Here is a 27,822-nt window from a genome sequence, read left to right as displayed (position 1 = left end):
TTGTTACCGCTTGTGACGCAATAATTACGGGCTGATCAGCAATAACTCTGTAATCCTCTAGGTCACATACTTGGACATCCTACCAACCTCTTTTTCATAGGTAGATTAGATACCTATTCAATAAAATATTCGCGATTGGCGTCAATAGGGTCTGAGAGCTAGGTAACAATGCATTGTCTACATTTCATCTGGTGTCTTTGTCATTGTTTATACTAAGCATCGAATATTCACTATTTCTCTTCAAGTATACCTGAACACTGTCTAAAGCTAAGTGATTGATCAAGCTTCAATGCTTTATTCTAAAACAGCAATCTTGTTTACACAACAATAATGCTGCTACATAGGTATCGTTCAAAGTGAATTGATAGAGTATCAGTAACTGTAGTATGTTATAAAGGTCAAGCAGGTATCAAGTAAGTTTCCTGCAATACGTAGGTAGTCACCATAAATTATCAAACGAAAGCAGTGCCGAACTTTCCGTCAAAAATATCATATCACTTAGCACGATCCAAGTTCGTTTTATTCGCGATGGATACCCCCAGCAAGGACCTTCTCAGTTGTCCAGTTGAAATCATTCGAAAAATAGGAAGCTATCTACCTACGCCAGCTAAACTTCTTGACTATGCCTGCATGTGCAAGAGCGTGAGCTCCGCTCTCGACCTACATGATTTTGTAAAGAGCGATACCCGGTGCCTTCAGACTCGTGAAACTGGGGAAGATGGGTTCCTTTGGTCCCACCTAAAGGGAATTTCTGAATATTATCAGCATGAGACGAGATGCTTTGGAGGTCATGAATGCCTGGCTTCATATTTTAAACTGAAACCCAGGGGATCACACGTACCATCCATCAACTGGGCAATTGAGACTGGCGCAGAAATCAGCAAGATCAAGAAGATCATCAATGTTTACTCGACTATGTACCCGAGCGCGCTTAAAGGCCTATGGTATCCAAAGCATTGCAGGGTAGACAAGAATGAAGGCCGGGGAGATGTAATCCTCGCGGATTTCCCTGCGCCCATTGTCCTAGCTGCCAAATCAGGGCGAGTTGATGTTTTACAGGCGCTCATCGAATCCGGTATTGAACTCAGGGACTGGAGTAAAATGAGATTCGTTGAGTTCAGTTTGCGCAAGAGCATGTATCATCCTATCGTAAGTATCGATGAAGAGCGATTACCGAATAATCAAGCAGGTTTGAACATATTTGCTCTTGCTTGTCGAGCCGATGAAAAAGCAGCACTGTTCATGATTAATAACGTCCTTATTAATCCGACCCTTGCGGATTTATGGTGGCCCCTTATATATGGACATATGGAGGTTCTTGAAACTCTTTTACAACACCCGGTTTTCAAGAGCGACAGGGGTCAGGAAGCTATACAGTCTGCGCTTTCAGAAATTGTTTACCATTGCTTGGAAGTTCACCTCAAGGATCTGAGGGTCATCGAGCGCCTTCTTGATAGTGTGCGTTTTCCAATACCATGGGTTTCAGCCGGATTCGTTAATAAAGAAGAATGGCTTGAAAAGGCCATGTGCAAGGTCTTGGATCATGAAGGAGAAGAGCATCTAATACAGATGCGCATGTATTTGTTTAACCTTCTGATGAAGTCCGGGAGCGATTTGACCCTTCGCATTCCCATTTGCTCAGCAAGCTGTTCGCAGTGACGGAACTCACGAAAGCTATACTGTCACAATACAAGCTGACTAAAAAAGGTGATCAACTACCTTTAAGAGACGCGCTACTAGATGAGGCCTCGAGATGGGCATGTCCTCGTACTATAGAGTTACTCAGTCATAATTTTCAGTTCTCCCCCTCCCACCTCATAGAGGTTGTTTACCAACACGCATATTCTTATATCCCCTATGAAATTCTTTATGAGGGCGATCAGGATATTCGCAACACGCTCCGGATAATCGATTTCATTATCGAATCCGGTGTTTCGGTTAACTCGAGACATCAAGGCCGGGGGCCACCGTTAAGCGGCGCGCTATTAAAACGTTCGGGCATGACGAGTACTAGCGACAATCGACGAGGGCTGAATTGCCTTGTGGCCCTTAGACTAATGCACCACGGCGCTGACCCCAAAGAGGTCGCACAGTCAGTTTATAGAGAGGTGGAATTATCGTATCTATGATGACAAATACCTAACGGATTATTGCCTCCATGCTATTCCGCATAAAAGCGACTCTGCTGAAGCAAGCCGTAAGATCTTCTCTGAGAAGGTCTGGAGCGTAGATTCGCCTCTATACCTCGACCAGGTATACGCCATGGCAGTATTGTTGAGCGGCAAGGACTTCCTCCAAAGTTCTCTAAGGGAAATGGTGAAGAGTGAAGACGAGGGTCATAAGCTGTTAATGTGGGGAATTGATCACGAAATTTGTGTCAGGTCAAATGGATTCCTGGGGTCTCCTATGCCGGATCTTTCAGGTAATTCGTGGGACTCTGAGGACTCTGAGGATATGTGGTATTAGCAAGGGCATATGTTGGCTAGTAGGATGTTTTACTATCTATATAAAGCGTAGCCAGCTCCCTTGAGGGAGGTTAGAACGTTAGTCGTTATTAATAGATCTTTATAATTGATTGCATATTATACTCTAACACTTGTTTTTATGTATAACATTTATCACCGGGCATAGCTGATATTTCTTCGGAGTGTTTATGGATGGATATCAAATAACACATAAGTGTTGAAAAGTAATAACGTCCCCTAAGGCGATAATTTCCCGGACAAGAGATCTTAGGATCAAGCTCAATTCTTTACGTCTTGCAACCCCAAGGCACGATAAGTACCATGGTACATAGAGAAGTAGAAGGCATAGGAAAAGTTATCTTAAGCATCTTTATTAATATTACTATGCTGGCTGATTCTGTGGAATAACTATGAGACACGTGGTTTTGCGTTCTGTCTCAGCCTTCGCTCCTATGATTTGCGCTTCATCCTCGAGCTCCGTCCGGTTTCCAGCCAGGCGGGGCAAGTTCCACGCCATCTGGGACGAAACCCGGGGCCACTATGATATTGTAGATTAGCTTATGAGAAGTCTACAGAGAGATACGTAGGACACAAGAATAGGTCAGGTTAGGTTGGTAGGTTGGTTCCTTACCGGTAGTACCGACTAGAGTCCATTCGCCGCTCGAAAGCGCGCTCTGCCACGTGCCCTTCGGGATGACCACCTGCGGCTGCTCGTTGTTGAAGACGTCTGGCCCGAGCACCACGTCGACGGGGGGCTTGCCGTCGTTGTCCGAGAGCGACAGGGTCAGCGGCGCGCCGGCGTAGAAGTGCCAGACCTCGACCGCGTCGACCCGGTGCCAGTAGGACGACCCCGCCGCGCCCTCGAGCAGGTAGTAGATGGCGGTGCTGGCGGATCGGGTGCCGTTGCTCGAGGCCCTCGTGACGGAGTCGGCGTCCTCAAAGGTCTGCACGTAGTAGCCCTTCTCCTCGTTGGGGATGAGGTTGAGCTGTGAGACGACCTCCTGAGCGCTGCGCTGGCTTATCGGGGTTGATGGCTTGTAGTGTAAACCGGCAGCGCGAGCTCCTATCGCGCTTACGAGCAACAGGCCCAATGGTCTGGTGAGCCCCGAAGTAAAATGCATTTTGCGATGGCCTGGTAGCTGGAAATGCACGGTGCTTAAGAGAAAAGAAACAAGAAAGTTTGATGGGGACGAGAGATGAGATGATGGGATGATATAATATAGTAAGTAATATGTAAATATTAGAAATAATAGCATTGCTGACAATTAAAGTGAAGAGTGCCGCAATGCTGACAGTGACCGTGCACTCACAAGGTTAAGGATCACCAATGCTCCTATTGGACATATATACAGCAATCGTCTTCAGGATTTATTTATAATCTAAACTGTTATAGGAAACGAGGAACCCATACGAACTTCTCTTTTCATCATAGTTGGTATTTCGTGACATTTGATATTCGGACCTGCCAAGTACCAGTAATAGCGGTGGCCATGTTAAGAGTCGTGGAACACTCGACGAGATTATCTATAAATACAGGAAAGCGCTTGTAAGTGATCGGTTATATTATCCACACAAGATTTGTAACTAGCGCAGTGAATCTTAGATCTGCTTCGTTTTCATTGCTCTCCATAATCGCCATGGGAGTTTCCAACTACTGGTTACCGTAAAGGGGTCGAAATTCTTGGCTTCAAGCCGCATCAGGTAATCGTTAGCTGGAATGCTTTCCAACAGGACATTAAACCCCCGTCGGAGGTCTCGCTTTGTGTCTTCATCTCCATGGGAGCCTAACGGGTATTCGTGTTGCTCTTCGCCGTGGTGCTCATATTCATGGCCGGGACTTTGCCCTGCGTTAAGGTTTTTCAACATCTCTCTTGCGGTGATGAGGTGATCGTTTGCCCGGGTCGCGACTTTGAAGATAGCATCTTGGAAACCTTCAGCACGAGGACCGTTTCGGTAGACATCTTCCTCCTTTAGACCCGTCTCTGCCATGACGTCTAGCGGTAGCAACAAAACTGGGTTCCTACCGCTGCCGACACTGGCGCCATCGGGTGATTTAACAGGCGGTGAAGGGGCTGCTAAAAAGGGGACACCTCGAAGGATAGCCACAATACCACATGCTTTTCCAATGTGACTAGCTAGATGGTCCATGTGCATCGAATTAATAGAGAGTGCTGCTAGATTTGAATACATCAGGGTTGAGTAAGTATTCTCCGCATACTCCTCCAACGAAGATAGACTGGTGAACGGTCTATTATCCATATATTGCTCTCGAGTATTAATCAGACGTAACAGCCAGAACTTGATAGAGCTTGGATTGCCACCCATCTCCTCGAGATCCGTTATGACCTTGTAAAGTAAGGTCATAATAGGCTCTTTTGGAGGCTTGCCGGCGAAAGTGTCATTGACAGCATCTCGCCAGAATTGCATCCTCATCAAACCAATGGTGGGGTTTGATACAAGCTCTGGAAGCCGGACCAGCTCAAGATTAAAAGCTCGCAAGGCATCATAAGCATCCTGGCGGTGTTTGGGTAGTATATTCCGAATCAAGTAAGAATTATAGTCAGACTGTCTATTTCAATTAGCCTCGTGAATCTGAAGCATCCTGCTCCAAAAAGGAAAGAGAAAAAGAAACAAGAGAACCTCGCCAAAGATCCTACCTCAGCTGCGCGACACAATATTGTCTTGCCTTATCTACATCGACATCGGTTACATAAGATCTTTTTGAAGATCGTAACTGATGCCTAGGCCATCGTAGGCCTGGACGTGCTCGGGTCACACGATACATAAGAAGTCAAAATTATACCAATCGATCCATTGTATTAGTTAGTAGGTTAGGTTAGGTACCTGTTATTGAATCGCGAAACGCTTTGACTACGTGGATTTTTTACTGGAGCTACAAAAACTTTGGCGTAGCATAAAAATGATATCATGCTGCCGGATTGTGGGGCTTTCTATTTTTTTTTGGACTTTAATAGATTAAAACGCAATCACGTGATTACACGCGTTAAAAGAAGTCGCGTCTCGATCCCATTAAAGGTAACCTACCAATCGGGAAGTTTTCGCCGAAGCGCGTTTCTGTGCTTGCCATCTGTCGTACGTCGTAATGGAAATTGTTGTGGACGAAAGATAATCGTTACTTCCGATGCTTTCCTGATCTTGTGTTACTGCAATTTCTGCGCTTTATATACACTAGTCCTATTTGTCCTTTATTCGCCAAACTTTTACTATATCCTTATCCGTGATACCTTTTACGTTCGATGTTCCCTTAGCCAACAACCCACTGCTTATACTTCTTAATTCGCTACGAACGACTCCAATGAATACGCAATGAGCATAGAAGATTCGGGAGAACCCCCCGCTAAAAAGAGGAGGTTTTTCGCCGACCCAGAAGATGAGGATATTTCGAGCCAGCAATGTTTACAGGGGACGTTACCTCTCGTAGAGAAGACCATCGACCATGTTTCCAATCAAGTGTCAACGACAAGCGCATCTGGTGCGCATCCCACGGAACCTACATCTACAACGGATCAAGCGATGATATTTGACGAGAACACGTTCCAAAGCATTGTGGGCGACAGTATCGATTCCGAGGCATTGAAAACTATCGGCGAAAAATGCGGGAACGACCTTGAACGGGCTGTCAATATGTATTTTGATGGTACATGGAAGAAGTTTCGCTCTCAACCATCCAAAAACAAGACAGCAGCACTTTTCCTACCTCGAAATTCCTCAAGCAGTGTATCCGATAATTCTAAGGAACCCGGCCCCCCGCCAGCACAACCCCAATTATTACAGTACATGCCCGATAGTCGCTACATAGGCGCATTCGGTGTTGAAGGGTGGGCTACTCGAAGTGGAACGAACTTATTAAAACACGGAGATGTCGTTAAGATCGAGCGCCAGAAGATTCAGCTACCAGGCGCGTCAATAAAGACAAAGGGCAAGGGGAACTCGCCACTACCTGTTCGAGTGAATTCGGCTGCCGCTAGACGTGTTGACGTTATCGTGAGGTTTACGGATTCTCGGGGAACTGAGATTGGACGGCTGGCTAAAGAAACGGCAAACTGGGTATCTTCTCTTATGGACCAGAAGGTCTGTAGGTTCGAAGGTAGCTGTGTTTACGCCCCGGAGAGATTAAGGACCAATGACACCGTATTCCTGCAATTGCGGTGCTTTTTAAAGAAGTCCGCTTTCGAGAGCACAGGTTTTCAAATGTCTGACAACCGGTCAACTGGTCTTTTCGAGGAAAAAGAAACTGGTGAGGAGCGGAACCTACGCTTACGACAAGTAGCTCTTGTGCGATTGTTTCAAGAGATCAATCTCACGCCCTCGAGAGGCAATGCGGCCGCAGCTAGAAGCGCGCGGCAAGGTCTCCTTAATGCTGCTGAGATGGCCGAGAAAAATAGCAATGATACTTCTAAATCTACAAATCCTGGTTCGTCGCCACCGTCGGAAGATGCTGAAGATGGCCAAGAACTTGAGCAAGATCAGCTTGATGCCCTGTATCGAAAAGCTCAATCATTTGATTTCAACACGCCTGAGGCTGAACCAGCCGAATCCTTCAATATGACACTTCGTCCGTATCAGAAACAGTCGCTGTATTGGATGTTAGCTAAAGAGAAAGATCGGAAGAATGAGGTTCGCGGAACGTCGATGCACCCTTTATGGGAAGAGTACGCCTGGCCAACAAAGGATGTGGACGATCAAGAGGTCCCTCAAGTTGACGGCCAACCTAACTTCTATATGAACCCGTACTCAGGCGAGATGTCATTAGAATTTCCCGTTCAAGAGCAACATTGCTTGGGTGGCATTCTTGCTGATGAGATGGGTCTCGGTAAGACAATTCAAATGCTTAGTCTTATCCATTCGCACAAGTCCGAAGCAGCAATGCGGAGTGCGGACACATCCCTTGGCTCTGTCAGCGACCTGCGGAAGCTTTCTTCTAGGTTTGGTATGCTTCCCGCGCCTAAGACCACCCTTGTTATTGCTCCGATGTCACTGCTTTCACAATGGCAAAGTGAGGCAGAAAATGCATCCAAAGAGGGCACGCTAAAGTCCTTTGTCTATTATGGCACAGAAAAAATTAATAATCTCCAAGCCCTTTGCTGTGATGCTAATATTGCCTCCGCCCCTGATATCGTAATTACGAGTTATGGTGTAGTTCTTTCAGAATTTACTCAAATCGCTTCCAAGGCAGGCAATAGAGATTTGCACAATGGCCTGTTTTCGTTGGACTTTTTTCGAATTATCATCGACGAAGCCCATACTATTAAGAACCGCCAGTCGAAGACTGCAAAAGCTTGCTACGAACTTTCGGCTACACACCGTTGGGTTCTTACGGGAACCCCCATCGTAAATCGCTTAGAGGATTTATTTAGTTTAGTCAGGTTTCTTAGGGTTGAACCGTGGAACAACTTTTCCTACTGGCGAACATTTATTACCGTTCCATTCGAGTCCAAAGATTTCGTGCGTGCCCTTGATGTGGTGCAAACAGTACTAGAGCCCTTGGTGATGAGAAGAACGAAAGACATGAAGACGCCCGAGGGACAACCGTAAGTTATAACATCATGTACCCACTCATACCATTCGAGGGTTTAATACTGACCTTGTCTATCTAGTCTTGTTCCCCTACCCCCAAAATCAATGGAAATTGTCGAGGTTGAACTCTCCAAGGCCGAGCGAGATGTTTATGATTACGTCTTTACTAAAGCGCAACGTACGTTGTCTGCCAATGTCGAGAAGGGCACGGTCATGAAAGCCTACACCACCATCTTCGCTCAAATCCTCCGTCTACGGCAGACGTGCTGTCACCCAATCTTGGTAAGGAACCGAGATATTGTCACTGAAGAGGAAGCCGCCGAAGCAGAAGCGGATGCAGCCGCAGGGTTTAGCGACGACATGGACCTCCAATCCCTAATAGAGCGGTTCACGGCAACTACGGGCGATGAGAAGGATGCTAATGCCTTTGGCGCTCATGTCCTTCAGCACATTCGGGACGAGGCGGTAAATGAATGCCCTATCTGCTCAGAGGAGCCAATGATTGAGCAGACGGTCACCGGCTGCTGGCACTCTGCTTGTAAGAAATGCCTGCTAGATTTCATAAAGCATAACACGGATCGGCACCAAGTGCCAAAATGCTTCAATTGTCGCGAACCTATTAACAGTCGCGATCTTTTCGAAGTGGTTCGGGAGGATGATGATGACCCTGAGAAGATACAAGCTTCGCCCAAGATTAGATTGCAGCGCTTAGGCTCAAACGAGTCTTCGTCAAAAGTGGTGTCGCTGATGAAACACCTCCGTGAGCTGCGCAAGGAGCACCCGCGCATGAAATCGGTCGTCTTCAGCCAGTTCACGTCCTTCATATCGCTCATCGAGCCGGCGCTCGCCAAGGCCAACATGCGGTTCCTCCGGCTCGACGGCTCGACGAACCAGAAGGCGCGCTCGGCCGTCCTGAACGAGTTCCGGGAGTCGGGCAAGTTCACCGTCCTGCTGCTGAGCCTGCGGGCCGGCGGCGTCGGCCTCAACCTCACCCAGGCCAAGCGCGTCTTCATGATGGACCCCTGGTGGAGCTTCGCCGTCGAGGCCCAGGCTATCGATCGCGTCCACAGGATGGGTCAGGACGAAGAGGTCAAGGTCTACAGGTTCATCGTCAAGGACAGCGTTGAGGAGCGCATGCTGAAGGTCCAGGATAGGAAGAAGTTCATGTGAGTGTTTCCCTTTATCTTTGGGTCGTTTTTATTGTTATAAGGTACCTAGGTAGGTACCTAAGGTGTGGTATCACTTGCTAACATATTACTTTCCTTTTCTAGTGCTACTTCGCTGGGCATGATGAGCGATGAGGAAAAGAGACTCCAGAGAGTCGAGGATATTAAGGAATTGTTAAGCTGATGTGGATAGAGTGAAGGTTGTGGAGTTGGGATGGATTGAATTTCGTCCCGGTCTACCCTAGGTATGGCGAAGTATTTACCTATCTTAGGTACCTACCTAGGTACCTGGTATATTGTAGAATAGGCATAACTCGGCGTTGCCTTTAGTACAAACATAAGAACGTCCGGTTCGCGATGGATCCTGGAAGCTTTTGGGGATCAGCTATAAGCATAAGTAGCGCTAGCTTTAACCCAGGATCCTTCATGTAACTTTACAAGCTATAGAAGTCATAAACATGGCACAACGCGTAAAATATCTAATGATACGAATGATTGAAAATCAACGCAACGGTCAATTCAAAGGCGTTATATAGCCTCTTCAGAGTGAGAGGTACTTTAGATATCAAAGCACGTCCGGTTCTACTCGTGTATTCTAAGCCCCTACCCCTCTTTAAACCAGCCAGCCTCTGTCATCTGTTCCGCAGTTACCATTGACATTGACATTGACATTGACACCAACATTTCCAAAGATTTCCATGACCCAATCTTTGCTAGCCGGTTTACTCACCTCGATAACCCCAATCATCGTTGACAAGTCGACGCTATCGCCATCCATCATACATAGCTCTTCGTTACAACGTTTAACATACAGCAGCTCCATATATCGTAACTCATTTCTTAGCCTATTCCACGAGGCCACTACAGTCAAGGTAACCTGCCGCTATACTCTGATAAACAAAGAGAACAAATTCCAAGGTGCGCATGTAGTAGACACGTCACGGAGGAGAGTGCCGCTCGGCAGACGAAGCATTGCTGCTAGAATCGCTGATCTCCTCGACGACGCCGCTGCGATCGAGGGAGAGCTTCTCGTACTCTCCGAGGAGGTAATCGAGAGTGTTCCTGCTGGGATCTCCGGCGTCCTTGTCGCGGGTGAGGATGGGGGCGACCCACTGGGCCTGGACGTACTGCGTCATGAGAGGCATGTCGTCGTCGCGGGGGCCCTGGTTGGAGAAGAGGTGGGTGCGCACGAGGTCGAGGTCGTTGGCTTTCATGCGGTCGCGCAGGATCCGGTACACGAGCACGGCGATGTGGTAGTTGTGCCCTTGGTCGTACAGGCCCTTGGCACACAGGATCAGCGTCGACCGCAGCGACTCGATGTCGGCGGGGGGCGAGAGCGCGGCTATGGCTGGGGGCACCGGCATGCCGGATTTGTCGATCTTTTGTAACGTCGCGTCGCCCAGGAACAGCAGCCAGTGCATGATCAGCGGGTCGTAGCCCTCGAAGCTGTGGCGCAGGTAGTATAGCCGGAGGAGTGTCTCGAGACGTACTTCGGCGTGCGTGATTATGTTGTGCCACGTGAGGTCTAACGTAAACCCGGGTTGCCTGAGGAAGCGAATGAGCGTGATCATGTTGCCGTAGTACTCGATGCTAAGAATCTAACGGTTAGAAATGCTAGGGCATACAGACCTGCATCTACATATCCATATGTATGATAATAGGTAAAGGGGACGGAGACCTGGCTTACTGGATTTTAATATGATCTGGGAATACGATCTTCGTAGGCGATAAAACGTCGGGAAGGTTAACGAACCAGTTGTCCAGCCGGGACTTACACTCGAGCGCCTTCTCAACACTAATGCAAGGCGCTTTGCCCTCCTCGAATAATTCCAGCGCCATTTGGTTCATTAGGTGCCGCAGTTCGAAATTTGCTTTGATAAGGTGGCCCAGGTCTACTGAGTGCAGCCTAGGGCTCATCGGATATCGAATCCAGATCTCGCCGTAAAATTTTGGGTCGGTCACAGGGTCTGGCAGCGGGAATTCGGGGGCTTTCTTGAGATGGGGCGGCGCGGAGAAGTAGAAACGCTGCCAGCTATATCCGATTAGCAGAGCATAAAAGCGTTAGGGGGGGTTATTTCTTCTACATACGCTTGCCAGGTATAGATCCCCCAGGCTGTGAAAGCTCGAACTCTTCGCAGCGATTGGTCGTCCGTACCGACGCGGGCACTAAACAGATCCATCTCCTCCGCCATGGCCATCGCCTGCAGAAGGTAAGACGTGCCAACCTTATCCATGGCCGTAGTGGTAGATACGATGCCGAGTAATATAGCGGCCTGGATTGTGGGTAGGCTACCAGTATTCCTCCGGCTCTCAACTTCCCAGAGTCTTTTCGCTTCGGCCATGAACCGGTAACCGAGAGTCTGGGGAACCCAGAACTTATTACGATCCGGGATCTCTCGACACATGTGCTGGATACCAAATGGTCAGTCGGTGGTATCAACTACGATCCGGTCTACTAGACTTACACATGCAGCGGCAAGCGCGGCGTTAACTAGTAAAGATGAGCAGAAATCGGTTCGCCCCGAAATCATGTCTTTGATGAAAGGTTCGATATGAAAAGCTGCAGTCCAAGGGTGCTGGTATAATACGTAGGAAGTGAGCAATCTTCTCAGTAAATGGTTGTCCGACGACACGCTAGTCCATTTGGACACGTTTACATCGTCGAAACTGGGTTCGACAACCTGAGCCGCATGATAGGGCTTGAGGTATCTCTCGTCGCCGTACCCTTCACGTTGAGTTTCAGTTTCAAATCCATGAGTAGGAGGGGCACGAAACGTAGTCTCATAAACAAATGACCGTAGGTAGAGGTTGTCTGACATGAGGATGTAGGAAGGCATATCGCGAATATATGGGAATTCGTACCGACGACGAGCTTCAGGGGCTAGGGAAAGCTGTATGAGGAGATCCCCATCCCTTGCATGACGCAGGATAGAATTAACATCATCACCCGTCCGGATTCTCCGAAGGATCTCGAGGGTTTCGGTTTCGGATTTTGTCTTGAGCAGACCGAATAATTCCTCGTAGGGGGTTATTCGGTTTTGTAATTCATGGTGTTTCCTCTTCAGGGCCTGGGAGTGAGTCTCTGCAGGAGCCGTAGCGTATCGGCATTCGGATCCGTGTCTCAGGCAGAGGCTACACTTTGGGCGCTCAGCGTTACACTGCGAGAAAGCAAGGGGGTGGTTAGTCGTGATACATTACACGAGATCGTCCCGGGTATTGGTGATGTGATTACTTTTGACTTCCTCTTCCGACATGCCTCGCACGCGGCTGTAACCTGTCTCCTCCCTTTAGATCCAGAACCTGCCGAGGCACCGTGACCTGAACTACCTGCCGGGGCCGGTGCAAGTGGAACAAGACGACGTCTCTTATTAGAAGCTGAACCAGCTGGTGGTGTTTCCTGCTCCATGACAAGTGGATGTTTTTTTTCTGTAATATGTAATGTATGAGTGAGTTGACAAAGCCAGCCACTCCACCCAAAATTCAAAATGTTTACAAGTATGTTAGGTACGGTACTTGAGGTACTTAAGAGGTAGGTTATCTACCTCCTAAAGGTTAGGTACCTACCTGTAGGTATGTAATCAGCGGAGTTTTTTCCGGCAAACTGTCCGCAGGGGAAACCACGACGATGCTACAGGTAATGTATAGGTAAGTACCTCTACGGCGTGATTTACTCTACGAGATACTTTATCCAAGCAGGCTGGGCCTACCCTTGGGGGGCCATAGCAAGCCCATGGAAGCCATGGGTTAGCACTACCTGCCCTGCATATAGCTGAGCACCCCCCCCCCCAGGACTATAGCCTAGCCACTTTAGGTATAGAGTACTACCAAGTCTCCACAACCTAACCGTCTTTTCCTACGATTATTCCGTAGTTCCTTGTGTAACCTATACTAGTTCGACACTAATCGGTAATCTCAATGTTTTTTGTTATTTCAGGATTTTGACACTTCTAAAATCGCTCAAGAGTTGGAGAAGGTTGGTGCTTCGTAGTAAGTACTAGTAGTATACTCGAGTTATTAACTGCAGTGCAGGTAACTTAGGTATGCTAGAGAGCCATCTGGTATCCAATCATTTTCAAAGAAACTGCTAAAAATGGTATAAAGTGGGTCTTCTCAACGATTTGAATAGCCTCAATTATGGATCTCTGGCAACCAACAAACGGGAAGAAACTGTGCTACATTAGGTTAAGGTTAAGTTAGGTTAGGTACTTTGTAGCTACAAAACAAACCAAGCAGCTTTACTAAGTCATTACATAGTATATAATTAGTTGAGTTCTCTGAACAGCTGCAAGTTTTATTCTACCGCATAATAGGTAGTTTGGTTAATATAAGACAATGGACTAGGTAAATCTAATTGAATAGAGACCGCTACTAATAAAACAATTAGCATGTTTTTATTAAGATAGTATCAAACAACTATTATGAGGTAGAGCTATAAGCCAGTGAAATTTTCATTTCAAGAGAGATCAAATACTCTTAAGCTACCTAGCAATGATACAATCTTCATCGGCCTTTTGTTACCTTCGGTGGCCATGGTAGCAGACTGGTAGTGGTTAATCTTACTCACGTATCGAAAAAAGAGGTTGGTGTGTTCCATTATAATGATAATATTCAATTTTAAACCAATTTTAGAACCTAACTATAATCATTTTACTTCTAACTATATACTTTTTCTCTTCTGGCTTCTTATAGTGTGATTGCCTACATAACAACAATATTAATAGTTTGCCCGAGTCAATACTCATCGTGCTGTGTTGTCCTTATGAAACCAACACCCAAGATAGTTACTAGATGAGATGATTTCATACTGGGACTAGCAATAGAAGTATAGCTGGATTATGCCTTTCAGAATATGCTCATTTGCCTATTATTTGTGCTAGGCGACCTGCGCAAGGCCTGCCTTCTGAAAAAGGGATGCCCCGCGCTACAAAATTACAGAAAATCGAGCTCAGAGGTGTTTGCCAGGTTCAAAAAGACCACCTATCAGTATACACGAGTGCCAATAACCTCCAGCTGCTTTTGCATATAGGTAGTATGTGTTATTTTGCTCTAGTCTTTTTCCTTTGGCCTGGCGCCATTGTATTTCATTTAACAATTGTGCTTCACTATCCGAAACTTAAGGCTTACTTCATTGCTTCAGACGTACAGTACATATATAAATAGGTACCCGAAGCTGGGTATGAACTTTGCCGACTAGGTACTAATCACCATAGTTGAGCTATATACCTATCTAAAGGCATTGCACTCAATGGAGTATAAACTTGAAGCCAAAGTAAAATTGTAGTGGTCCCTAAGTATTAAGTCCATAGACACCTACTGTCACGTCGCAGAGCATGAGGTAGGAAAACAACCTCGTTGTTCCGCAAAGAACTCTAACTACAGTAGCTTTGAAGTCAAAGCTATATACGAAGCTACTCCTTTGTTCCAAGGAGTCTCAAGTGAGACTCCTGACACCTACCTCGGGTGAAGAGCAGGCAAGGAACATCAATCTCCTTACAATGCACTGGAAATAGTGGATAGTGTTAGTAAATAAGGCCATAATTCCCCAGATATCTGTTCATAGATGGTAGTGTCACCTCCCCTATGGTATATACTCGGCGTTCCACTTCTTTCAGTTGGGCAGGAGTGCAGATGTGAACTGCCACAGATTGAAAGGCAACAAAATACTTTTTCGAGTATATAAACAGTACCTAGCACTGCTACCTAGCTCTTATGTAACTCTGCGAGATAAATTTGATGACGAGGGTATTTATTATTATACAAAAACTACCTACCTTCCAGGCGAAGTGACATATCAAGAGACAAAAAGGTATAGGCCAATATATGTAAGAGCCTCGGCACGCTGGTGACAGCTTGTGTACCATGCTGTACTCACTTACCCGTTGTATGGATCACATCTGTGAGTAATCAACCCAGCCTCTTATCTCACATTACTCTTACGAAATTAGGAAGGCAAATCGAGAAGTCACATTAGCAAGGGCCTTAGAGTAAACCAGTGCAGCAGACCCTCTTCTTAAACCTACCCGTATGGGGCTTCCCGCCAAGCATACTCATGGCTTACAAAACCTGGCCTCTATAGGCAAACCCGTATCCCAAGATCGTGAGAGCTGCCTAGCTAGGGCTAGTCAGTCCAGTCGATGGAGTCGATATGGGAAGTTTCCCGAATCGGGGTTCTAGACTCCGGAGGCGGGGAGGCGATTGGTTGGCGACATCCCCGGCTTTTTGGACACCGACGGAACCCGTATCGTGTCTTACAAGATCGGCATCGAGGAGGCTGGCTATACCTTGGTGTTACCTACGGCGACTGCATATCGCACGTAGGTATCTCTGTTGGAACTGCTGCCGCTACTAGATAATAACTAGTAAGGTACATCGGGTTCTTCGCACGCCTCGTTCTGGAGGCTGAATGATCGTCGGTGATCGAAATCCCGAAGAGATAACACCTACATGTCTGTACTGTTGCTCTGTAGCTACACACTCCAAGAGGGGAATTCGGCCCTTTCTGGTTATCTTATTCTCGAGATTCTGTTGCATCGTGGATGACGAGCACTTGTTAGCCGCTATTTGATCGCGACCTAGGCCGTAGTGTGCTTTTAATACGAATGCACGTAAGGATGGCGTGCGTGCGCAAGAGATATAGGTAGTCGTCTAAACTCTTGGCCCTGTTGTACATAGTATGTAGGGAGGTATCTCTCGTCTCCAACCCCTCCCTCTCTCTCTTACCCACTCGTCCGGATTCCGATATCAACCTTGTCAACGAAGGAAAACAGTCACGCAGTCACGCAAGTCACGAAAGCAGAGAGCCGCCAAGAGCCTCCATTGGCGTGGGGACGAGCGGCATTCCTCCTGCCTCTCTCGGCAATTGATAGACATGTGCGGCAAACAGCCAACCCTATTAATCCTGGAGTGTTCTATACTTCCTATGCTATAATCACTAAAAGACGGCTGCCGATTGGACGGCGCCTCGACGTGGGTACGGGGCTGGGCAAAAACAACAAGGGACCGGCTTTCCTCAGCACTACTATGCAAATGGCAATTCTTTTTGAACCGTTCTGGCCGTCTCCATCCGTCTATACCAAACGGTGGCGTAATTGGGCGCCAAGGTCTAGGCGCAGGCCAAAGTGCCGGGGGTTAGTCCAGAATCCGAACTCATGCCGAGCTGCTCTACATATTAAATCGTCCACCCACCTACCCCTTTGGGTATATTGGGAATGCTACGACAGTATCTACGCTCATGATGCCATTTCCCCCAAGACGAACATCCTCGTCGATATGTGGTCGTGCGTATTGGCATCGACGGCTTCTCGATCCGAGCTACCTTATCGCCGTAGCCCTCACGGATGAGTACTTAAGGGCGAGTCAGGGCGAAGTCAGCTTTGAACTTGGTCTCTCCCCCCTTCTTCTTCTGCGTCTTCATTGCTCGGATACAAGCCGAGAGGATCTGTAAATCGTAGTGTAGAAACGTGGGGAACAGACGTCAAGCAGAATGAAGTACTCTCTGAACGCAATCGCCCTCGCGGCGCTCTCCAGCTTCGCGGCCGGAAAGGAGTTACCGCCCGACGACAAGCTGGCGGCGGAGATCTTCGACAGCGGTTTGCGACACGAGCACATCATGTCGACCAAGATGGTATGGATTACTTCACTAGCCTAACGTACCTCCTAATGTTGAGTAGAGAGGAGCTCATGCTAACTTGAACCCGCAGGCGTACTGGGACAGCCGAAGAGAGCAAGGTCTTTTCGACTCTACCCGATACAAGAGCATGGATGCCTCCGTTGACGTGGTCCCCTGCGTGAATGGAATCGCTAAGCTCCACGCCGGCGACCCGCTCTACACGTTCAAGTGCAGCAAGCTCGACCTATACGACTTCAAGTCGCACGTGGACCTCGGCAGCAACAACGGCGAAGGTGCCGGCTCGTGGGGCTGGACCAGCCCGGACGGACGCGAGTTCGTGGCCATCGCGCAGTCCGACGGCGCGGCGTTCGCCGAGATCAGCCCCGAGGGAAAGCTCATCTACCTCGGCCGGCTGCCGCAGTACCCCACCGCCCAGCCCTCGCTGTGGCGCGAGATCAAGGGCTACAAGAGCTACATCGTCATCGGTAGCGAGGCCGTCAACCACGGCATCCAGGTCTTCGACATGTCCAAGCTGCTGGACGTCGACCCCGCCAAGCCCGTCACCTTCAACAACAAAAACGACATCTCCCACTTCAGCGGCCTGCCCACCGGCCGCTCCCACACCGTCCAGACCAACGAGGAGGTCGGGTACGCCGTCGCCTCGGGCGCGCAGCCGCGCAACTCCGCCTGCGCGTCCGGCCTCATCTTCATCGACCTGTCGGACCTGTCCAACCTGACATCCCCGGGATGCGCGGCGGCGGACGGCTACGTGCACGATGCGCAGTGCCTGATCTACCGGGGGCCGGACGAGAAGTACGTGGGGGAGGACATTTGCTACGGGTACAACGAGGACACGCTGACGATCTACAACGTGACGAACAAGGCGCGGCCGTCGATCATCTCACGGACGTCGTACGAGGGCGCGAGCTACACGCACCAGGGGTGGGTGCTGGACACGCAGTGGCAGCAGTACCTGGTGCTGGACGACGAGTACGACGAGTACGACGGGGCGGGGCTGGGCGCGGCGGGGTACCCGATCACGTACATCTGGGACATCTCGTCGCTGGAGGCGCCACGGCAGACGGGGTACTACCAGGCGTCGCGCAAGGGCATCGACCACAACCAGTTCGTGCACGGGGACTACGTGTACCAGAGCAACTACGGCGGCGGCCTGCACATCCTCGACATCTCCTCCATCCCGTCCGACCCCACCGGCAAGAGCGTCTCCGAGGTCGCCTACTTCGACATCTACCCCGAGGACGACGACGTCGAGGGCGGCGGCCAGATCGAGTTCCAGGGCACCTGGTCTCACTACCCGTACTTCAAGAGCGGTTACATCCTGATCAACACCATCGAGCGTGGTGCCTACGTCGTTAAGCTATCTTCGTAAGGAGACAGATCCTTAGAATAGCTCTCATCTCATCCCATCTTATTTGTGATGAAGTTAAAAGAGTACTCGGGAAAACTGAGATATAGTAGCTGAATAGACATGAATTGATGAAATACCTCTCATAGGAAACCTAGTGGTTTGATCAATACTTGTGAATACTTGTGATAATACAGTACCGTAGAATATGAGCGCCGTCTACCTAACCTATACTACACCTTAGCCATGCATATTCACATTATAGAATTAAGAATCCCGTTTCCCCTGCCCCGGAGTGACACTCGACACCTCCTCCCCCTCCTTCTTCCTCTGCAACAAATAATCCCCACCCCGCCACGCCTTATACACCCCATACAACCCCTGAAACGGGCGAACATCGCGCAGCGCCGCCGGCATCCTGGACCCCTCCGCAGCCCTCCTCTTCGCGCCCTCGTCAACCTTGACCTTGTCGTACACGCTCGGCAGGTGCGCGGCGCGGTACCTCTCGCGCACGGCGTCGTACGCGCGCCTGTCGTACGCGCTCCAGAACTCCTCCTCCGTGTAGTACGCCTGCGCGTACAGCGTCTTGTTGCCGCCTAGCTCGTGGACCTTCGTTTCGATCGCGCGGTTGCGGCGCACTAGCTCCCGGTAATCGTCGTTGCCGCCGGGCCCCGGCCCCCAGATGCCGAAGTTGAGCATGAACTCGGGATAGTCCGGGTCGGCGAAGCCCGCGTGCAGCCCGTGCGCCGCGTCGGGCGTCGCGCGCCGCAGACGCAGCGGGCACAGCCAGATCGGGTAGATGTTCAGGGCCCGGTCGGCCCAGTCGGAGAAGCCGTCCGCGGCGTCGAAGGGCACGCACACGTCCTGGATTATATACGTGTCTGACAAGCGGCTCTTGTGCAGGGCGTGGTACATCACGCGGGCGTGCATATACCGATCCAGCACGAAGCGCGTGATTCGGTTGAAGGGCACGAAGAAATACTTGTACGCGTACCGGGCTACCCAGAAGCCGCCGCGATCCCACCGGAACAGGTAATCATTTAACGGAATGTAGTCAACGACCGGGTTATCCGCTTTCCTGGCTCGCTTCTGGACGTCTAAGTAGAACCACGGGTCGCTCCGTCGCAAGTACCGTCTAGGCTTGGAACCTACGGGTATGCTATCGACTAGACGGCCAGCACAGACGACGGCCGAAGTGGGAGAAAAGACAATAGCGTCGAGATACTCGACAGCCGGATTCTCCAGCTGCTCCTGGATCTTCTTCCTCGCATCCGGAAAGCTTCCGGCGGGATAATGCGTCAGCTCGACGAAGGCCTTCGCATCTCTGAGCTGGACCTCCAAAAGCGTGACGACGCCGACGGTCCCGAAGCCCGACGCGGCGCCCCAGAAGAGGTCTGGTTTCTCGAACTTGGACGCGCGCGCGACTTCTCCGTCGGGCAGGACTATTTCGATCCAGTTGATGGTGGAATCGAAGGCGCCGTGGCGGCACGAGCTGCTCTCGCCGGCCGAGCCGCTGAACCCGCCGGCGACGGTAATCCCCGGGAACTCCATGACCACTAGCGGGACCAGCCCGGCGCTTCCGGTCGCGTCCAGGAGACTATCCATAGCGACGTTCGGCTCCACCAGTGCCGTTTTATTGGCTTTATCAACTCTCAGAACATGGGTTAATTTGCTGGTGTCAACCGTGTTGTCGCTGTTCTTCTCCGAGGTGCGAGTGCTGTTTGTCGAGCCATGGTAGACCCGGAAGGGCCGGCGTTGCGCATAGAACTCTTGCAATCTCTTGGATATAGATGCTACGGCATCGTTGTGAGCGTCCATTATGAGTGACACTTTTAATGTATGAAATATGACCTGGTTTAAATTGATCACATAATGAACGCGTTGGCATGGGAAAACAATAAGTGAGTGAGCGTGGCTTAGACTAACGGTTGGCGGGCAGCTGCTACGCACTCGTGTTGTGTTGTATATTTCTATAGCAACCTACTGACATGTGAGTCGTGCTAGTTATACCCCCAAGGTAAGAAATCATAAGAGGGCAACTTGCATAATGATTAAAAGTATGTAAAAGAAAAATATAAATAATGTTTCGGTTCTAGTCCCATCGTCGTTAACAAACTTTGAGAAATGTTTGAGGTGCGACGATATCCGGCGGTTATTACGCTACCTACCTAGGCAGTTCACTATCCCAGGAGAGATTTTTATGTTTCTCCCCGACAGACCCAGTAGGCTAGATTTGTAAGTTGTATAAATCGTCTCTGATATTCCATCTATCCTGCATCGACTATTTTGATCCGAACTTTCTATACGCCTGACACCAGTCCAGGACTTTGTATATGCATTGGGTATCATTTGCATTATGCGCCGTTTAAGCAGACGCCTTCTTTGTAAATTACCAGTTCAACCTATAATATCAAAGATAATTATTAAAAAAAAAAAAAAAAAAAAAAAAAACAAAAAACACGAAGGCTCGTATGGGGTTCGTCCGGCGGTTTTGCTTAGATGGTGATCTAATTTTGACTACGTGCTCTTTTGAGCGTCATGGCACGTGCCCGCGCCCTCTTCGCTTGCTGCTTCTTCTTCCTGATGATATTCACGTGGTATCGCTGGCGGAACCTGACCAACCAAGCAAATATCGTGTCACGCATCAGGATTAAGATTGTCGCTGCCACAACAGGAATTGCAATGTACCAGCTATTTTTTTTTCGTTAGCTAAACCTTTTTATAAGAATTCTTGCCAAGGGGTGAACTTACAACTGATTAACAGAACCCTGTATCGCATCAAACTGGTTGAAATTCTGGCCAAAGTATCCAGTGATGAAGGTTAACGGCAAGAATATGATGGTAGCGGTGGTCAACTGCTTCATACTCTCATTTTGGTTGGTTGAGATGGTATTGAAAGTGAGGTTAATCATATGATCAGCCAACTCTTTAATCTGGTTGAGACCTTCCGTGAGGAGCACGCAATGATCGTACTAGAATATGTGAATTAGCAATCGAGTAGGAAAAGGGTCAAAAATGAACCCATATGGGTCGTGTCCATCGGAAATGGCAGCCAAAGGGAAGAGCTTCGAAATGTAGCATTTCGAGGAGAAACTTACCACATCGCCCAAGTAGGTATAAGCCATCGGTGAAATGATGACGACTCCACTAGGATTTTGCAATTCTCTTGCCGTGGCCTCCGGGCTCAGCTTTGTCTTATGGTCCCGGAGCGCACTGACGAGTGACTGGATCGGGTTGATAAGACTATACAACTTGCTAACTTCAGATATCACGATGTAGAGGAATTTGGTGTCGGTGACCTTGGGGCTAATGAAGAAGTCAAGTTCCAGATCTTCAATAACATCCCGATAACATGACGTGACCGGTATGGCCATGTCGATTATCGCATCAATGATGGCCTGCATAACCATTGATGCGTCGCAAGACTTCCTCAGGATGGTGGTGGGGCTTGCTAATCGAGACAAGATAGGCTTTTCCACGTCGTCAGCCGACTGCTCAAAGAACGCGATCACCGTGTTATCCGAAGTAATAAACATAGCAACCTGCTCCGCAGTGACTGCTACTCCTCTAGACACCAGAGCCGAGTTCTTCTCCATATATTCCGTTCGCGCAGAGTTTGGCGAAGCATGGAACCTCTGTAGTGTCCGCAGTGTGTTTGGGTTAAACACATTGGAGAGATTCGTGGGCTGATGCGTAAACCTTCGAATTGGTCTCGGCATCTGCATTGCGCCACTCTCCAGCATGGTCTCGCCTTTCGCCATATGTCCCGATATATGTCCCGATTGTCTATAGAACCATCCTCCAAGCCCCTTGCTTTCCCTCCTAACGCTCTTTTCATCATCGCTGCTCTCGTTGTCGCTGCTGTCATCCTCTACTATGCGGACCAGCTTCTGACAGGTAAGAAGGATGAAAGCGTGGTTGGCATACCTTGAGAAACATAGCGATTAGCCGCCAGATTTAAATCTAGTAGAATAACAGTCACTTACCAATCGGCTTTGGTGCGATTCTTGGTATTCATGATATCTTCGATGGCTAGACTATGGAGGCCTTTATATTTACCTAGGGCCTGAATAACATCCCATGATAAACCATTGACGTTGATCCATCGACATTTGACCCAATCAGGCTGTGGCTTCTGTACGAAGTCGATGAGTTCACGATTGTCCAACTCATGTACCTCCAAATTGTCTTGCGAGAAATCGACAACGGTAATCTGACACTCGGCATGGAGAGTCGGTCTCGTCTCTTGACCACCATCTGGCTTCGAAGGGTCAACACCTGGTTCAGCACCTGGTTTCCATCCTGGTTCATTCTCGAACTCGTCGAAATCTTCCACAGTCCGGAACGTATTCGATCTAGTCATACGTCGTCTGAATGGAGAGAGGGGAGAGGTGGGAGAGATGGGCGAGGCGTGAGGATTACTCTCGCCAGATTGCTGAGGAGTCGTGATCTTAACATGCGAACTCCGGTGAGAACCTGTTCGACCTCGTGGAACCTCCAAAGGCGCGGAAGCCGAAGTGCCTGGATTTGTGTCGAGATTGTGCATAGACATTGTTGTTCCCTTGGGACTGATGTCGGGCATATCGTACGGTACATCGGGGAACTTCTCCATGGCCGTGCTGTCAGAAGACCGTGACATTCCGTAAGACAAGGACTAATTGCCCTTTCAATAAGCTAAATGGGGTACAGATCAACAGAAAGAGTTGGAATAATAATACTGCGATGGAAAGAAACCGTTAGGACGACACATTAGGACGACACATTAGGACGACATTTACTAGACCAATTCTCTGGGATAGGTACAATTAAAAAAAGAAAAAAAAGAAAAAGAAAAAAAAGAAAAAGAAAAAAGTCGTGCCCCAGTGCGCGCGTTTTGCAAATTGCTGTCAATGACAACCCTACCAGTCTGAAACGTGCAGCTGAGAAATTGGGGGAATACTCACCACCAAACGATTTAATTACTGACAGATACCTAGAACTCCTATACAATCACGACGAAGGAGTTGGTGAACTGACCGAAGAGAGATATGAGATACTAGTACTAGGTAAGAATTCCCATATACACATTCGATGTCCACGCCGTTGTAGGAATATCTCACGAATGCACACATATATATTTTAAGAATGTTGAAGGTGTGTTTGAATACGATGGTTGGTGATTGCTGGGTTGCTAAAAAGGTAGGTAAATCCTCCCCCCCTCCCCACTTGCACCCGCACCTGCAGGCTTGGAGCTTGGAATAGGCTACCTTACCTGTTTCCCGACGGTTTCCACAACGCGACGTCAGGGGGTCACTTAGGTACCTACCGGTAGCAGTTGGAAAGGAAATGACGCTATTGGGTATCGGGTAGGTAGGAGGTATCGACCTTGCCTTGTGCCAACGCATTTACTTTAGGTCCCTGTCCCTGCCTATCTCATGTAGCAGAACAAAAATAGCCCAGGATTAGGACGTTCTAGACTCCGATCAAGCTTTCGTACCAGGTATTCATGTACCTAGGTACTATTATAAAGTTTTTCTCTAATGATTCACGCACCTAACCTGACATTTGTCTCCAAACTACCTACCAGGTAAGCTATAGTAATTGGGGTAAAGCTAATTGATATATGACGTAGTGGCGTTTTTCAAACAGCAGCTCTTTACTTCACATGCCCAGTTTGAATCATGCAAACACCATTGACTCTTATCAAATCAAGTCATTTACTATACAATCAAGTTACCTACCTAAGTAATTACCTACATAAAATATAGGCAGGTATTCTCCAATTTACAATACCTTACTCCCCAAAGTCGTACGTACCTCAGTAATAGATACCTGTAGGTACCTACCTAGGTCTAGGTAGCTAGCTACCATGGATGGATATGAAGCTCGTCGGCTTGAAAATATTAAACGCAATGAAGCGCTCGTGAAAGATCTAGGGATCCAGAATAATACAATAATCTCCCCAAGAAAAGGAAAACAAAAAACCGGGAACCAGAATCAATCCCCTGCAAAACGTCGCAAATTGTATATCAACCCCCCCACGCGGTCATCGGCCCGTATCGCCAACGCCAACGCCAATGTCAATACCTTATCAAAGCAGCCCACCACTCCTAAACACGTCCACGATGAATCAGATTCGTCCGGTAGTCGGCCTCGTAAAGGCCAGGCGAAGAAACCCGGCCCCAACACAATAGCACCTAAACTCCCCAGTCCAGAACCAGATCCTAGCCCGGACGTCGAGTCCCTAATTGCGAAATGGTCGTCGTGGACGCTCTCCGCCTCTCCCCCAACACGCGACGAGGAAGGAACCTACCACTTCGAATCGCATCCCGAATTTACCCCTAACAAGTGCCCCGAGGATATCATCCGCGAGGGGGCTTTCGGGGGACTTACTGGCGTCCGTATTACTCCCGACGTCTCCGCACTACCATCCGCGACGACTGGAAAGAGCTACCGTCGGAATGGACCGACGGTATCGACGTGGAGATGTATCTGACTAGCGAGAAGGCTGACTCGGAGGCCAACAAGTACGGCGTCATCTGCGGGCAGAGCATCGAGGAGTGGGAAGCTAAGGGGTGGATCGTGCACGAGTACGACGTGCGCGGCTGGTTCCAGTGGTACTGCCGGTTCTGGCTAGGACGCCGCTGTCCGGACGACAACCGCCAGGTGAAGAGGTGGAAGGGGTGCGTGGGAGAAACAGGGAGATTCCGCAGATCTCTTCTTAGGAAGTACGTGCAGAATGGCGTACGCACCGTAACTGACGAGGGTGATGGAGATCAGAAGGGCGAGGTAAGTCTCGTGCTACACCAGACATGCCATCATTGGGCTTGGGAACCTAGACAGGAGGTCCTAGACCGGTTTTGGGCGGGGAGTAAATAGTTCGCCTAATAATCCATGATATCTTGGATATCTGTGTTGAGAGTTGTAAGAACAATGTGAACTCTAGGTACCTGATATGCAGCTGCTAGGTAGTGGTAGAAGTTATCTCTGGGAAAAAAGTGAGTTCTTGATTAATCTTCAATATTATTTCAATCCATTTCTTCCCTTCCGAACCTACTCTTCGTAACCGTACGTTAGGAAGCTACTTGCTAACCACCCATTCTGTGCGTTAAATTCATCGAAAAAAGTCGATCCATGGAGCACCTTATAATTCGCCATCTCTCCACAGCCTACTGTAGAGTTCCCGTCGCATTCGTGATTCCCACCCTGGCCAAGCAGACCAGCTATACGCATTCCCACATCCCGACCTTCAAACCAAGCCCCGTGTAAGAACCCATAGTACTGCGCCGAGGTGGCCTCGCCGGCGAACCAAAGCCGGTCGACGTTGGCTCGAAGGTTTTGGTGCTTCTCTAACGTCATGCCTACCGGCCAATTGCTATAAGAACCGTAGGCCCATCTTGGGAATAATTATCAGCACCCCATATCTCTAAATCAGACGTTTCTTACTCACTCTTCTGTGCTCCATCGCGGATAGTGAAAGTCGATAGGGTCAGGGATCTCCTTGTCCGGAAACATCTTCCTAAGCACCTCCATGACCTCGGCCTTCGTCTCCTCGTCGGACTGCTGCTCGACCCTGTACGACTGGCCGTCGACCACCGTCACGAAGATGATGTTGGACTCTTCCATGAAGCCCGGGGCGGAAAGCGACTGCCAGACGGGGTAGTAGCCCCGGGACTTGTCGTCGGCGTACAGGAAGAATTGCGTGTTCCGATCCCAGAAGGTCTCGTTGAATTGCAAGAAGATCTTGGTGTACGTTCCCATCTGGAATTGCTCGATGGCTTCGCGCTTCCAGCGCGGCAACGGCGGGTCGAATTCCACTACTTCGTTTTGCAACACACCTAGCGAAAAGGTTGCGACGGCATCTGTGATTCTTAAATTAGTAGTCGTCGTTATAATAGAAGGCATAATGCTCCGGGTGCCAGCAAAGCTTTAGGAATGTCTGACTTACGCTGAGCTTCGATGCACCCGCCATCTTGCAGCTGCACAACCACGCCTTCAGGGCCGTACGAGATCGTCTTTACCGTAGTCTCAAGCAGAAGCCGCGGATCCTCCTCCTCAAGGAACTCGCGCGCTTCCCCGACGACGAAAGTGTTAAAGCCTCTCTGATCCCACACGAAGTTGTTCTCGTCGCTGAACTGGTAAAAAGTCAAATTATACCCCGTGACGCCGAAAAGCAGCCCGCTCTGCTCGGGCGGCCAGGCGGTTTCCCAATCCCACTCCCACCACTCGAGGGCCTGCGCGCGCATGTCCTTCCTCGGCTTCCAGCCCGCGACGCCGAAGCCCGCGCGCACGCTCGTGTCCTCGAGGTTCTCCGTGAGGATGCGTCCGGCGTCCCGCTCGACCGTCGCGTAGGCGTTTTCGAAGGTCTCGAACAGGTCGCGGAAGTCGGCGACGCCGGCCCTGTCGTACGTCAGGATGGAGCTGTAGTTCGAGTACGTGTTGTCCAGCCCGTACTTCTTCGCCAGCGTCCAGATGGGGTTCTCCGGCCCGCCTTCGGAGCCTAGCCCCTGCACCCAGTTCGCGCCCAGCTCGATCACGTAGGGAGTTCCGTCGGGTTTTGATCCGAAATTGGTATGAGCCACTGTATTTCAGCATTTTTTTTTAGAGTCAGCACATCTATATCTTTTTTTCCTTTTGTCATACATAAGAAGCAAGAGAAGATTTCCAACAACTCGTCCCCTTTACCAGTTCTGCCTGATTGTAAGAAAAAAAAAAGAATAAGAAAAATCAAAACTTACCGCGACCGCCAATATAGTTGTTGCGATCAACAATTAAGAAATCCGAAATCGACGCATTCGATAGCGCTTGAGCGGCCGTGATACCGGCAACTCCCGCCCCGAGTATCGCAACTGTTGTCTTGCGACACTCGATCTCGTCGTTTGCTGCCCGCGTCACCACCCTAGCAACAACACCCTCGAGAGGTGCTGCAAGGGCACAAAAAGCGGCGAAAAGCCGTCGGTTCAACAGTTTCATCGTGATACGCTTGCTTTTTTTCCCGGGATTTATTAGTTGCGTTCGAGGAACGTTGTTGAATAAGGTAGTTCAAGACTTACATCGATGCGAATTGTAATCAATCAAGGTACCTACAAATTTATATATCTGGGAGGTAGTTAGTTAGTGAACCTTGATTCCTATTTTTCTATCAATTGACAAATCACAACGACATCACTGATTATCACAACAACATCCTGCCCTTGCCATCCACCCCCCTGTGGCTGATAAGGCGGGAAGAGCCGATCTAACTGCAGCCGGCCTGGGGGAGCTGGAACCGTCTCACCCGAAGGATCTGCATTGCCCGCTCAGGTGTGATAACGATGGGCTCGGCGTGCAGAACCACTAAGCGGCATCCAGCAGCCCGAGGGGTCGCATCGCGATACAAATCTGCCAGCCCGGTTGATTTACCGGTGTGAGGAGACAGCTGGGCCGGGCAGCCTTTTTTCGCGAACTGTGACGTTTTATTTTTCTACTCAACGCGATACGCGCCCGGTCTCTAAGGGGAATTTCATACACCACAAGGCCGGCATTTAATATAAAAATTCAGCTTTGCTCCGCGCGAAGAAATGGTCATGGGAAACGACATGCGTAGTATCCCGGAGGCCGAGGAGACCCGGAAAAAAAGAAAAAAGGTAACGAAACCTTAGATGAGATGATGGCGTCACGATCGCATCGTCTGCTGCTGTACGCGCAACGACGGGCGAC

At 49.2% G+C, this 27,822-nt stretch overlaps 10 protein-coding genes across 10 annotated transcripts; 4 read left to right on the top strand and 6 right to left on the bottom strand.

The window, feature by feature from the left end:
- Window positions 1–528: 528 nt before the first annotated feature.
- Window positions 529–2,466, top strand: F4812DRAFT_462100 (uncharacterized protein; the record flags this gene model as incomplete). The annotated part of the gene is made up of 3 exons (XM_047937981.1): window positions 529–1,648; window positions 1,708–2,092; window positions 2,178–2,466. The coding sequence occupies 3 exons, from the start codon at window positions 529–531 to the stop codon at window positions 2,464–2,466; spliced, it is 1,794 nt and encodes a 597-aa protein (XP_047787570.1).
- Window positions 2,467–2,829: 363 nt separating this feature from the next.
- Window positions 2,830–3,718, bottom strand: F4812DRAFT_440242 (RmlC-like cupin domain-containing protein). The gene is made up of 2 exons (XM_047935137.1): window positions 3,097–3,718; window positions 2,830–3,003 (listed from the first exon to the last, which is right to left on the bottom strand). The coding sequence occupies exons 1-2, from the start codon at window positions 3,584–3,586 to the stop codon at window positions 2,930–2,932; spliced, it is 564 nt and encodes a 187-aa protein (XP_047787569.1). The 5' UTR covers window positions 3,587–3,718; the 3' UTR covers window positions 2,830–2,929.
- Window positions 3,719–3,755: 37 nt separating this feature from the next.
- F4812DRAFT_440240 (Squalene/phytoene synthase) lies at window positions 3,756–5,390 on the bottom strand. Its single transcript, XM_047935136.1, has 2 exons — window positions 5,123–5,390; window positions 3,756–5,034 (listed from the first exon to the last, which is right to left on the bottom strand). Exons 1-2 carry the CDS (start codon window positions 5,248–5,250, stop codon window positions 4,065–4,067), a joined length of 1,098 nt encoding a protein of 365 aa, XP_047787568.1. The 5' UTR covers window positions 5,251–5,390; the 3' UTR covers window positions 3,756–4,064.
- Window positions 5,391–5,515: 125 nt separating this feature from the next.
- Window positions 5,516–9,610, top strand: F4812DRAFT_137886 (SNF2 family N-terminal domain-containing protein). Its single transcript, XM_047929599.1, has 3 exons — window positions 5,516–8,017; window positions 8,084–9,169; window positions 9,275–9,610. Exons 1-3 carry the CDS (start codon window positions 5,793–5,795, stop codon window positions 9,351–9,353), a joined length of 3,390 nt encoding a protein of 1,129 aa, XP_047787567.1. The 5' UTR covers window positions 5,516–5,792; the 3' UTR covers window positions 9,354–9,610.
- A 54-nt stretch (window positions 9,611–9,664) lies between these two features.
- F4812DRAFT_440233 (uncharacterized protein) lies at window positions 9,665–12,740 on the bottom strand. Its single transcript, XM_047935135.1, has 5 exons — window positions 12,402–12,740; window positions 11,635–12,327; window positions 11,258–11,577; window positions 10,857–11,201; window positions 9,665–10,759 (listed from the first exon to the last, which is right to left on the bottom strand). The coding sequence occupies exons 1-5, from the start codon at window positions 12,573–12,575 to the stop codon at window positions 10,108–10,110; spliced, it is 2,184 nt and encodes a 727-aa protein (XP_047787566.1). The 5' UTR covers window positions 12,576–12,740; the 3' UTR covers window positions 9,665–10,107.
- Window positions 12,741–15,920: 3,180 nt separating this feature from the next.
- On the top strand, window positions 15,921–18,290 carry F4812DRAFT_137753 (uncharacterized protein). Its single transcript, XM_047929598.1, has 2 exons — window positions 15,921–16,793; window positions 16,870–18,290. The coding sequence occupies exons 1-2, from the start codon at window positions 16,653–16,655 to the stop codon at window positions 18,166–18,168; spliced, it is 1,440 nt and encodes a 479-aa protein (XP_047787565.1). The 5' UTR covers window positions 15,921–16,652; the 3' UTR covers window positions 18,169–18,290.
- On the bottom strand, window positions 18,290–20,344 carry F4812DRAFT_137729 (FAD-binding domain-containing protein). The gene is made up of 2 exons (XM_047929597.1): window positions 20,071–20,344; window positions 18,290–19,995 (listed from the first exon to the last, which is right to left on the bottom strand). Exon 2 carries the CDS (start codon window positions 19,960–19,962, stop codon window positions 18,412–18,414), a length of 1,551 nt encoding a protein of 516 aa, XP_047787564.1. The 5' UTR covers window positions 19,963–19,995; window positions 20,071–20,344; the 3' UTR covers window positions 18,290–18,411.
- F4812DRAFT_440226 (uncharacterized protein) lies at window positions 20,020–22,862 on the bottom strand. The gene is made up of 4 exons (XM_047935134.1): window positions 22,131–22,862; window positions 21,243–22,071; window positions 20,896–21,116; window positions 20,020–20,835 (listed from the first exon to the last, which is right to left on the bottom strand). Exons 1-4 carry the CDS (start codon window positions 22,781–22,783, stop codon window positions 20,652–20,654), a joined length of 1,887 nt encoding a protein of 628 aa, XP_047787563.1. The 5' UTR covers window positions 22,784–22,862; the 3' UTR covers window positions 20,020–20,651.
- Window positions 22,863–23,992: 1,130 nt separating this feature from the next.
- Window positions 23,993–25,021, top strand: F4812DRAFT_462092 (uncharacterized protein; the record flags this gene model as incomplete). The annotated part of the gene is made up of 3 exons (XM_047937980.1): window positions 23,993–24,595; window positions 24,631–24,912; window positions 24,977–25,021. 3 exons carry the CDS (start codon window positions 23,993–23,995, stop codon window positions 25,019–25,021), a joined length of 930 nt encoding a protein of 309 aa, XP_047787562.1.
- Window positions 25,022–25,176: 155 nt separating this feature from the next.
- On the bottom strand, window positions 25,177–27,096 carry F4812DRAFT_452611 (amine oxidase; the record flags this gene model as incomplete). The annotated part of the gene is made up of 4 exons (XM_047936374.1): window positions 25,177–25,519; window positions 25,574–25,985; window positions 26,072–26,704; window positions 26,862–27,096. The coding sequence occupies 4 exons, from the start codon at window positions 27,094–27,096 to the stop codon at window positions 25,177–25,179; spliced, it is 1,623 nt and encodes a 540-aa protein (XP_047787561.1).
- Between the last annotated feature and the right edge of the window lie 726 nt (window positions 27,097–27,822).

The sequence above is a fragment of the Daldinia caldariorum genome, assembly GCF_022478825.1.
Source record: "Daldinia caldariorum strain CBS 122874 unplaced genomic scaffold F4812scaffold_16, whole genome shotgun sequence".
NCBI classification, from domain to species: domain Eukaryota; kingdom Fungi; phylum Ascomycota; class Sordariomycetes; order Xylariales; family Hypoxylaceae; genus Daldinia; species Daldinia caldariorum.
This window is presented reverse-complemented; position numbering and strand designations above follow the sequence as displayed.

What these genes read in the sequence shown, in the direction of transcription:
- F4812DRAFT_440242 (XM_047935137.1), bottom strand. Translation starts at nt 3,586, where the DNA reads ATGCATTTTACTTCGGGGCTCACCAGACCATTGGGCCTGTTGCTCGTA. An exon ending in GACTCTAGTCGGTACTACCG is followed by an intron (nt 3,004 to 3,096) that starts GTAAGGAACCAA and finishes ACAATATCATAG; the next exon opens with TGGCCCCGGGTTTCGTCCCA.
- F4812DRAFT_440240 (XM_047935136.1), bottom strand. Translation starts at nt 5,250, where the DNA reads ATGTATCGTGTGACCCGAGCACGTCCAGGCCTACGATGGCCTAGGCAT. An exon ending in TATTGTGTCGCGCAGCTGAG is followed by an intron (nt 5,035 to 5,122) that starts GTAGGATCTTTG and finishes TAATTGAAATAG; the next exon opens with ACAGTCTGACTATAATTCTT.
- F4812DRAFT_137886 (XM_047929599.1), top strand. Translation starts at nt 5,793, where the DNA reads ATGAGCATAGAAGATTCGGGAGAACCCCCCGCTAAAAAGAGGAGGTTT. An exon ending in AAGACGCCCGAGGGACAACC is followed by an intron (nt 8,018 to 8,083) that starts GTAAGTTATAAC and finishes TTGTCTATCTAG; the next exon opens with TCTTGTTCCCCTACCCCCAA. An exon ending in CAGGATAGGAAGAAGTTCAT is followed by an intron (nt 9,170 to 9,274) that starts GTGAGTGTTTCC and finishes TTCCTTTTCTAG; the next exon opens with TGCTACTTCGCTGGGCATGA.
- F4812DRAFT_440233 (XM_047935135.1), bottom strand. Translation starts at nt 12,575, where the DNA reads ATGGAGCAGGAAACACCACCAGCTGGTTCAGCTTCTAATAAGAGACGT. An exon ending in GTCGGAAGAGGAAGTCAAAA is followed by an intron (nt 12,328 to 12,401) that starts GTAATCACATCA and finishes GCTTTCTCGCAG; the next exon opens with TGTAACGCTGAGCGCCCAAA. An exon ending in CCGCGCTTGCCGCTGCATGT is followed by an intron (nt 11,578 to 11,634) that starts GTAAGTCTAGTA and finishes TTTGGTATCCAG; the next exon opens with CACATGTGTCGAGAGATCCC.
- F4812DRAFT_137753 (XM_047929598.1), top strand. Translation starts at nt 16,653, where the DNA reads ATGAAGTACTCTCTGAACGCAATCGCCCTCGCGGCGCTCTCCAGCTTC. An exon ending in ACATCATGTCGACCAAGATG is followed by an intron (nt 16,794 to 16,869) that starts GTATGGATTACT and finishes TTGAACCCGCAG; the next exon opens with GCGTACTGGGACAGCCGAAG.
- F4812DRAFT_137729 (XM_047929597.1), bottom strand. Translation starts at nt 19,962, where the DNA reads ATGGACGCTCACAACGATGCCGTAGCATCTATATCCAAGAGATTGCAA.
- F4812DRAFT_440226 (XM_047935134.1), bottom strand. Translation starts at nt 22,783, where the DNA reads ATGTCACGGTCTTCTGACAGCACGGCCATGGAGAAGTTCCCCGATGTA. An exon ending in AATCGCACCAAAGCCGATTG is followed by an intron (nt 22,072 to 22,130) that starts GTAAGTGACTGT and finishes ATGTTTCTCAAG; the next exon opens with GTATGCCAACCACGCTTTCA. An exon ending in CAGGGTTCTGTTAATCAGTT is followed by an intron (nt 20,836 to 20,895) that starts GTAAGTTCACCC and finishes AAAAAAAAATAG; the next exon opens with CTGGTACATTGCAATTCCTG.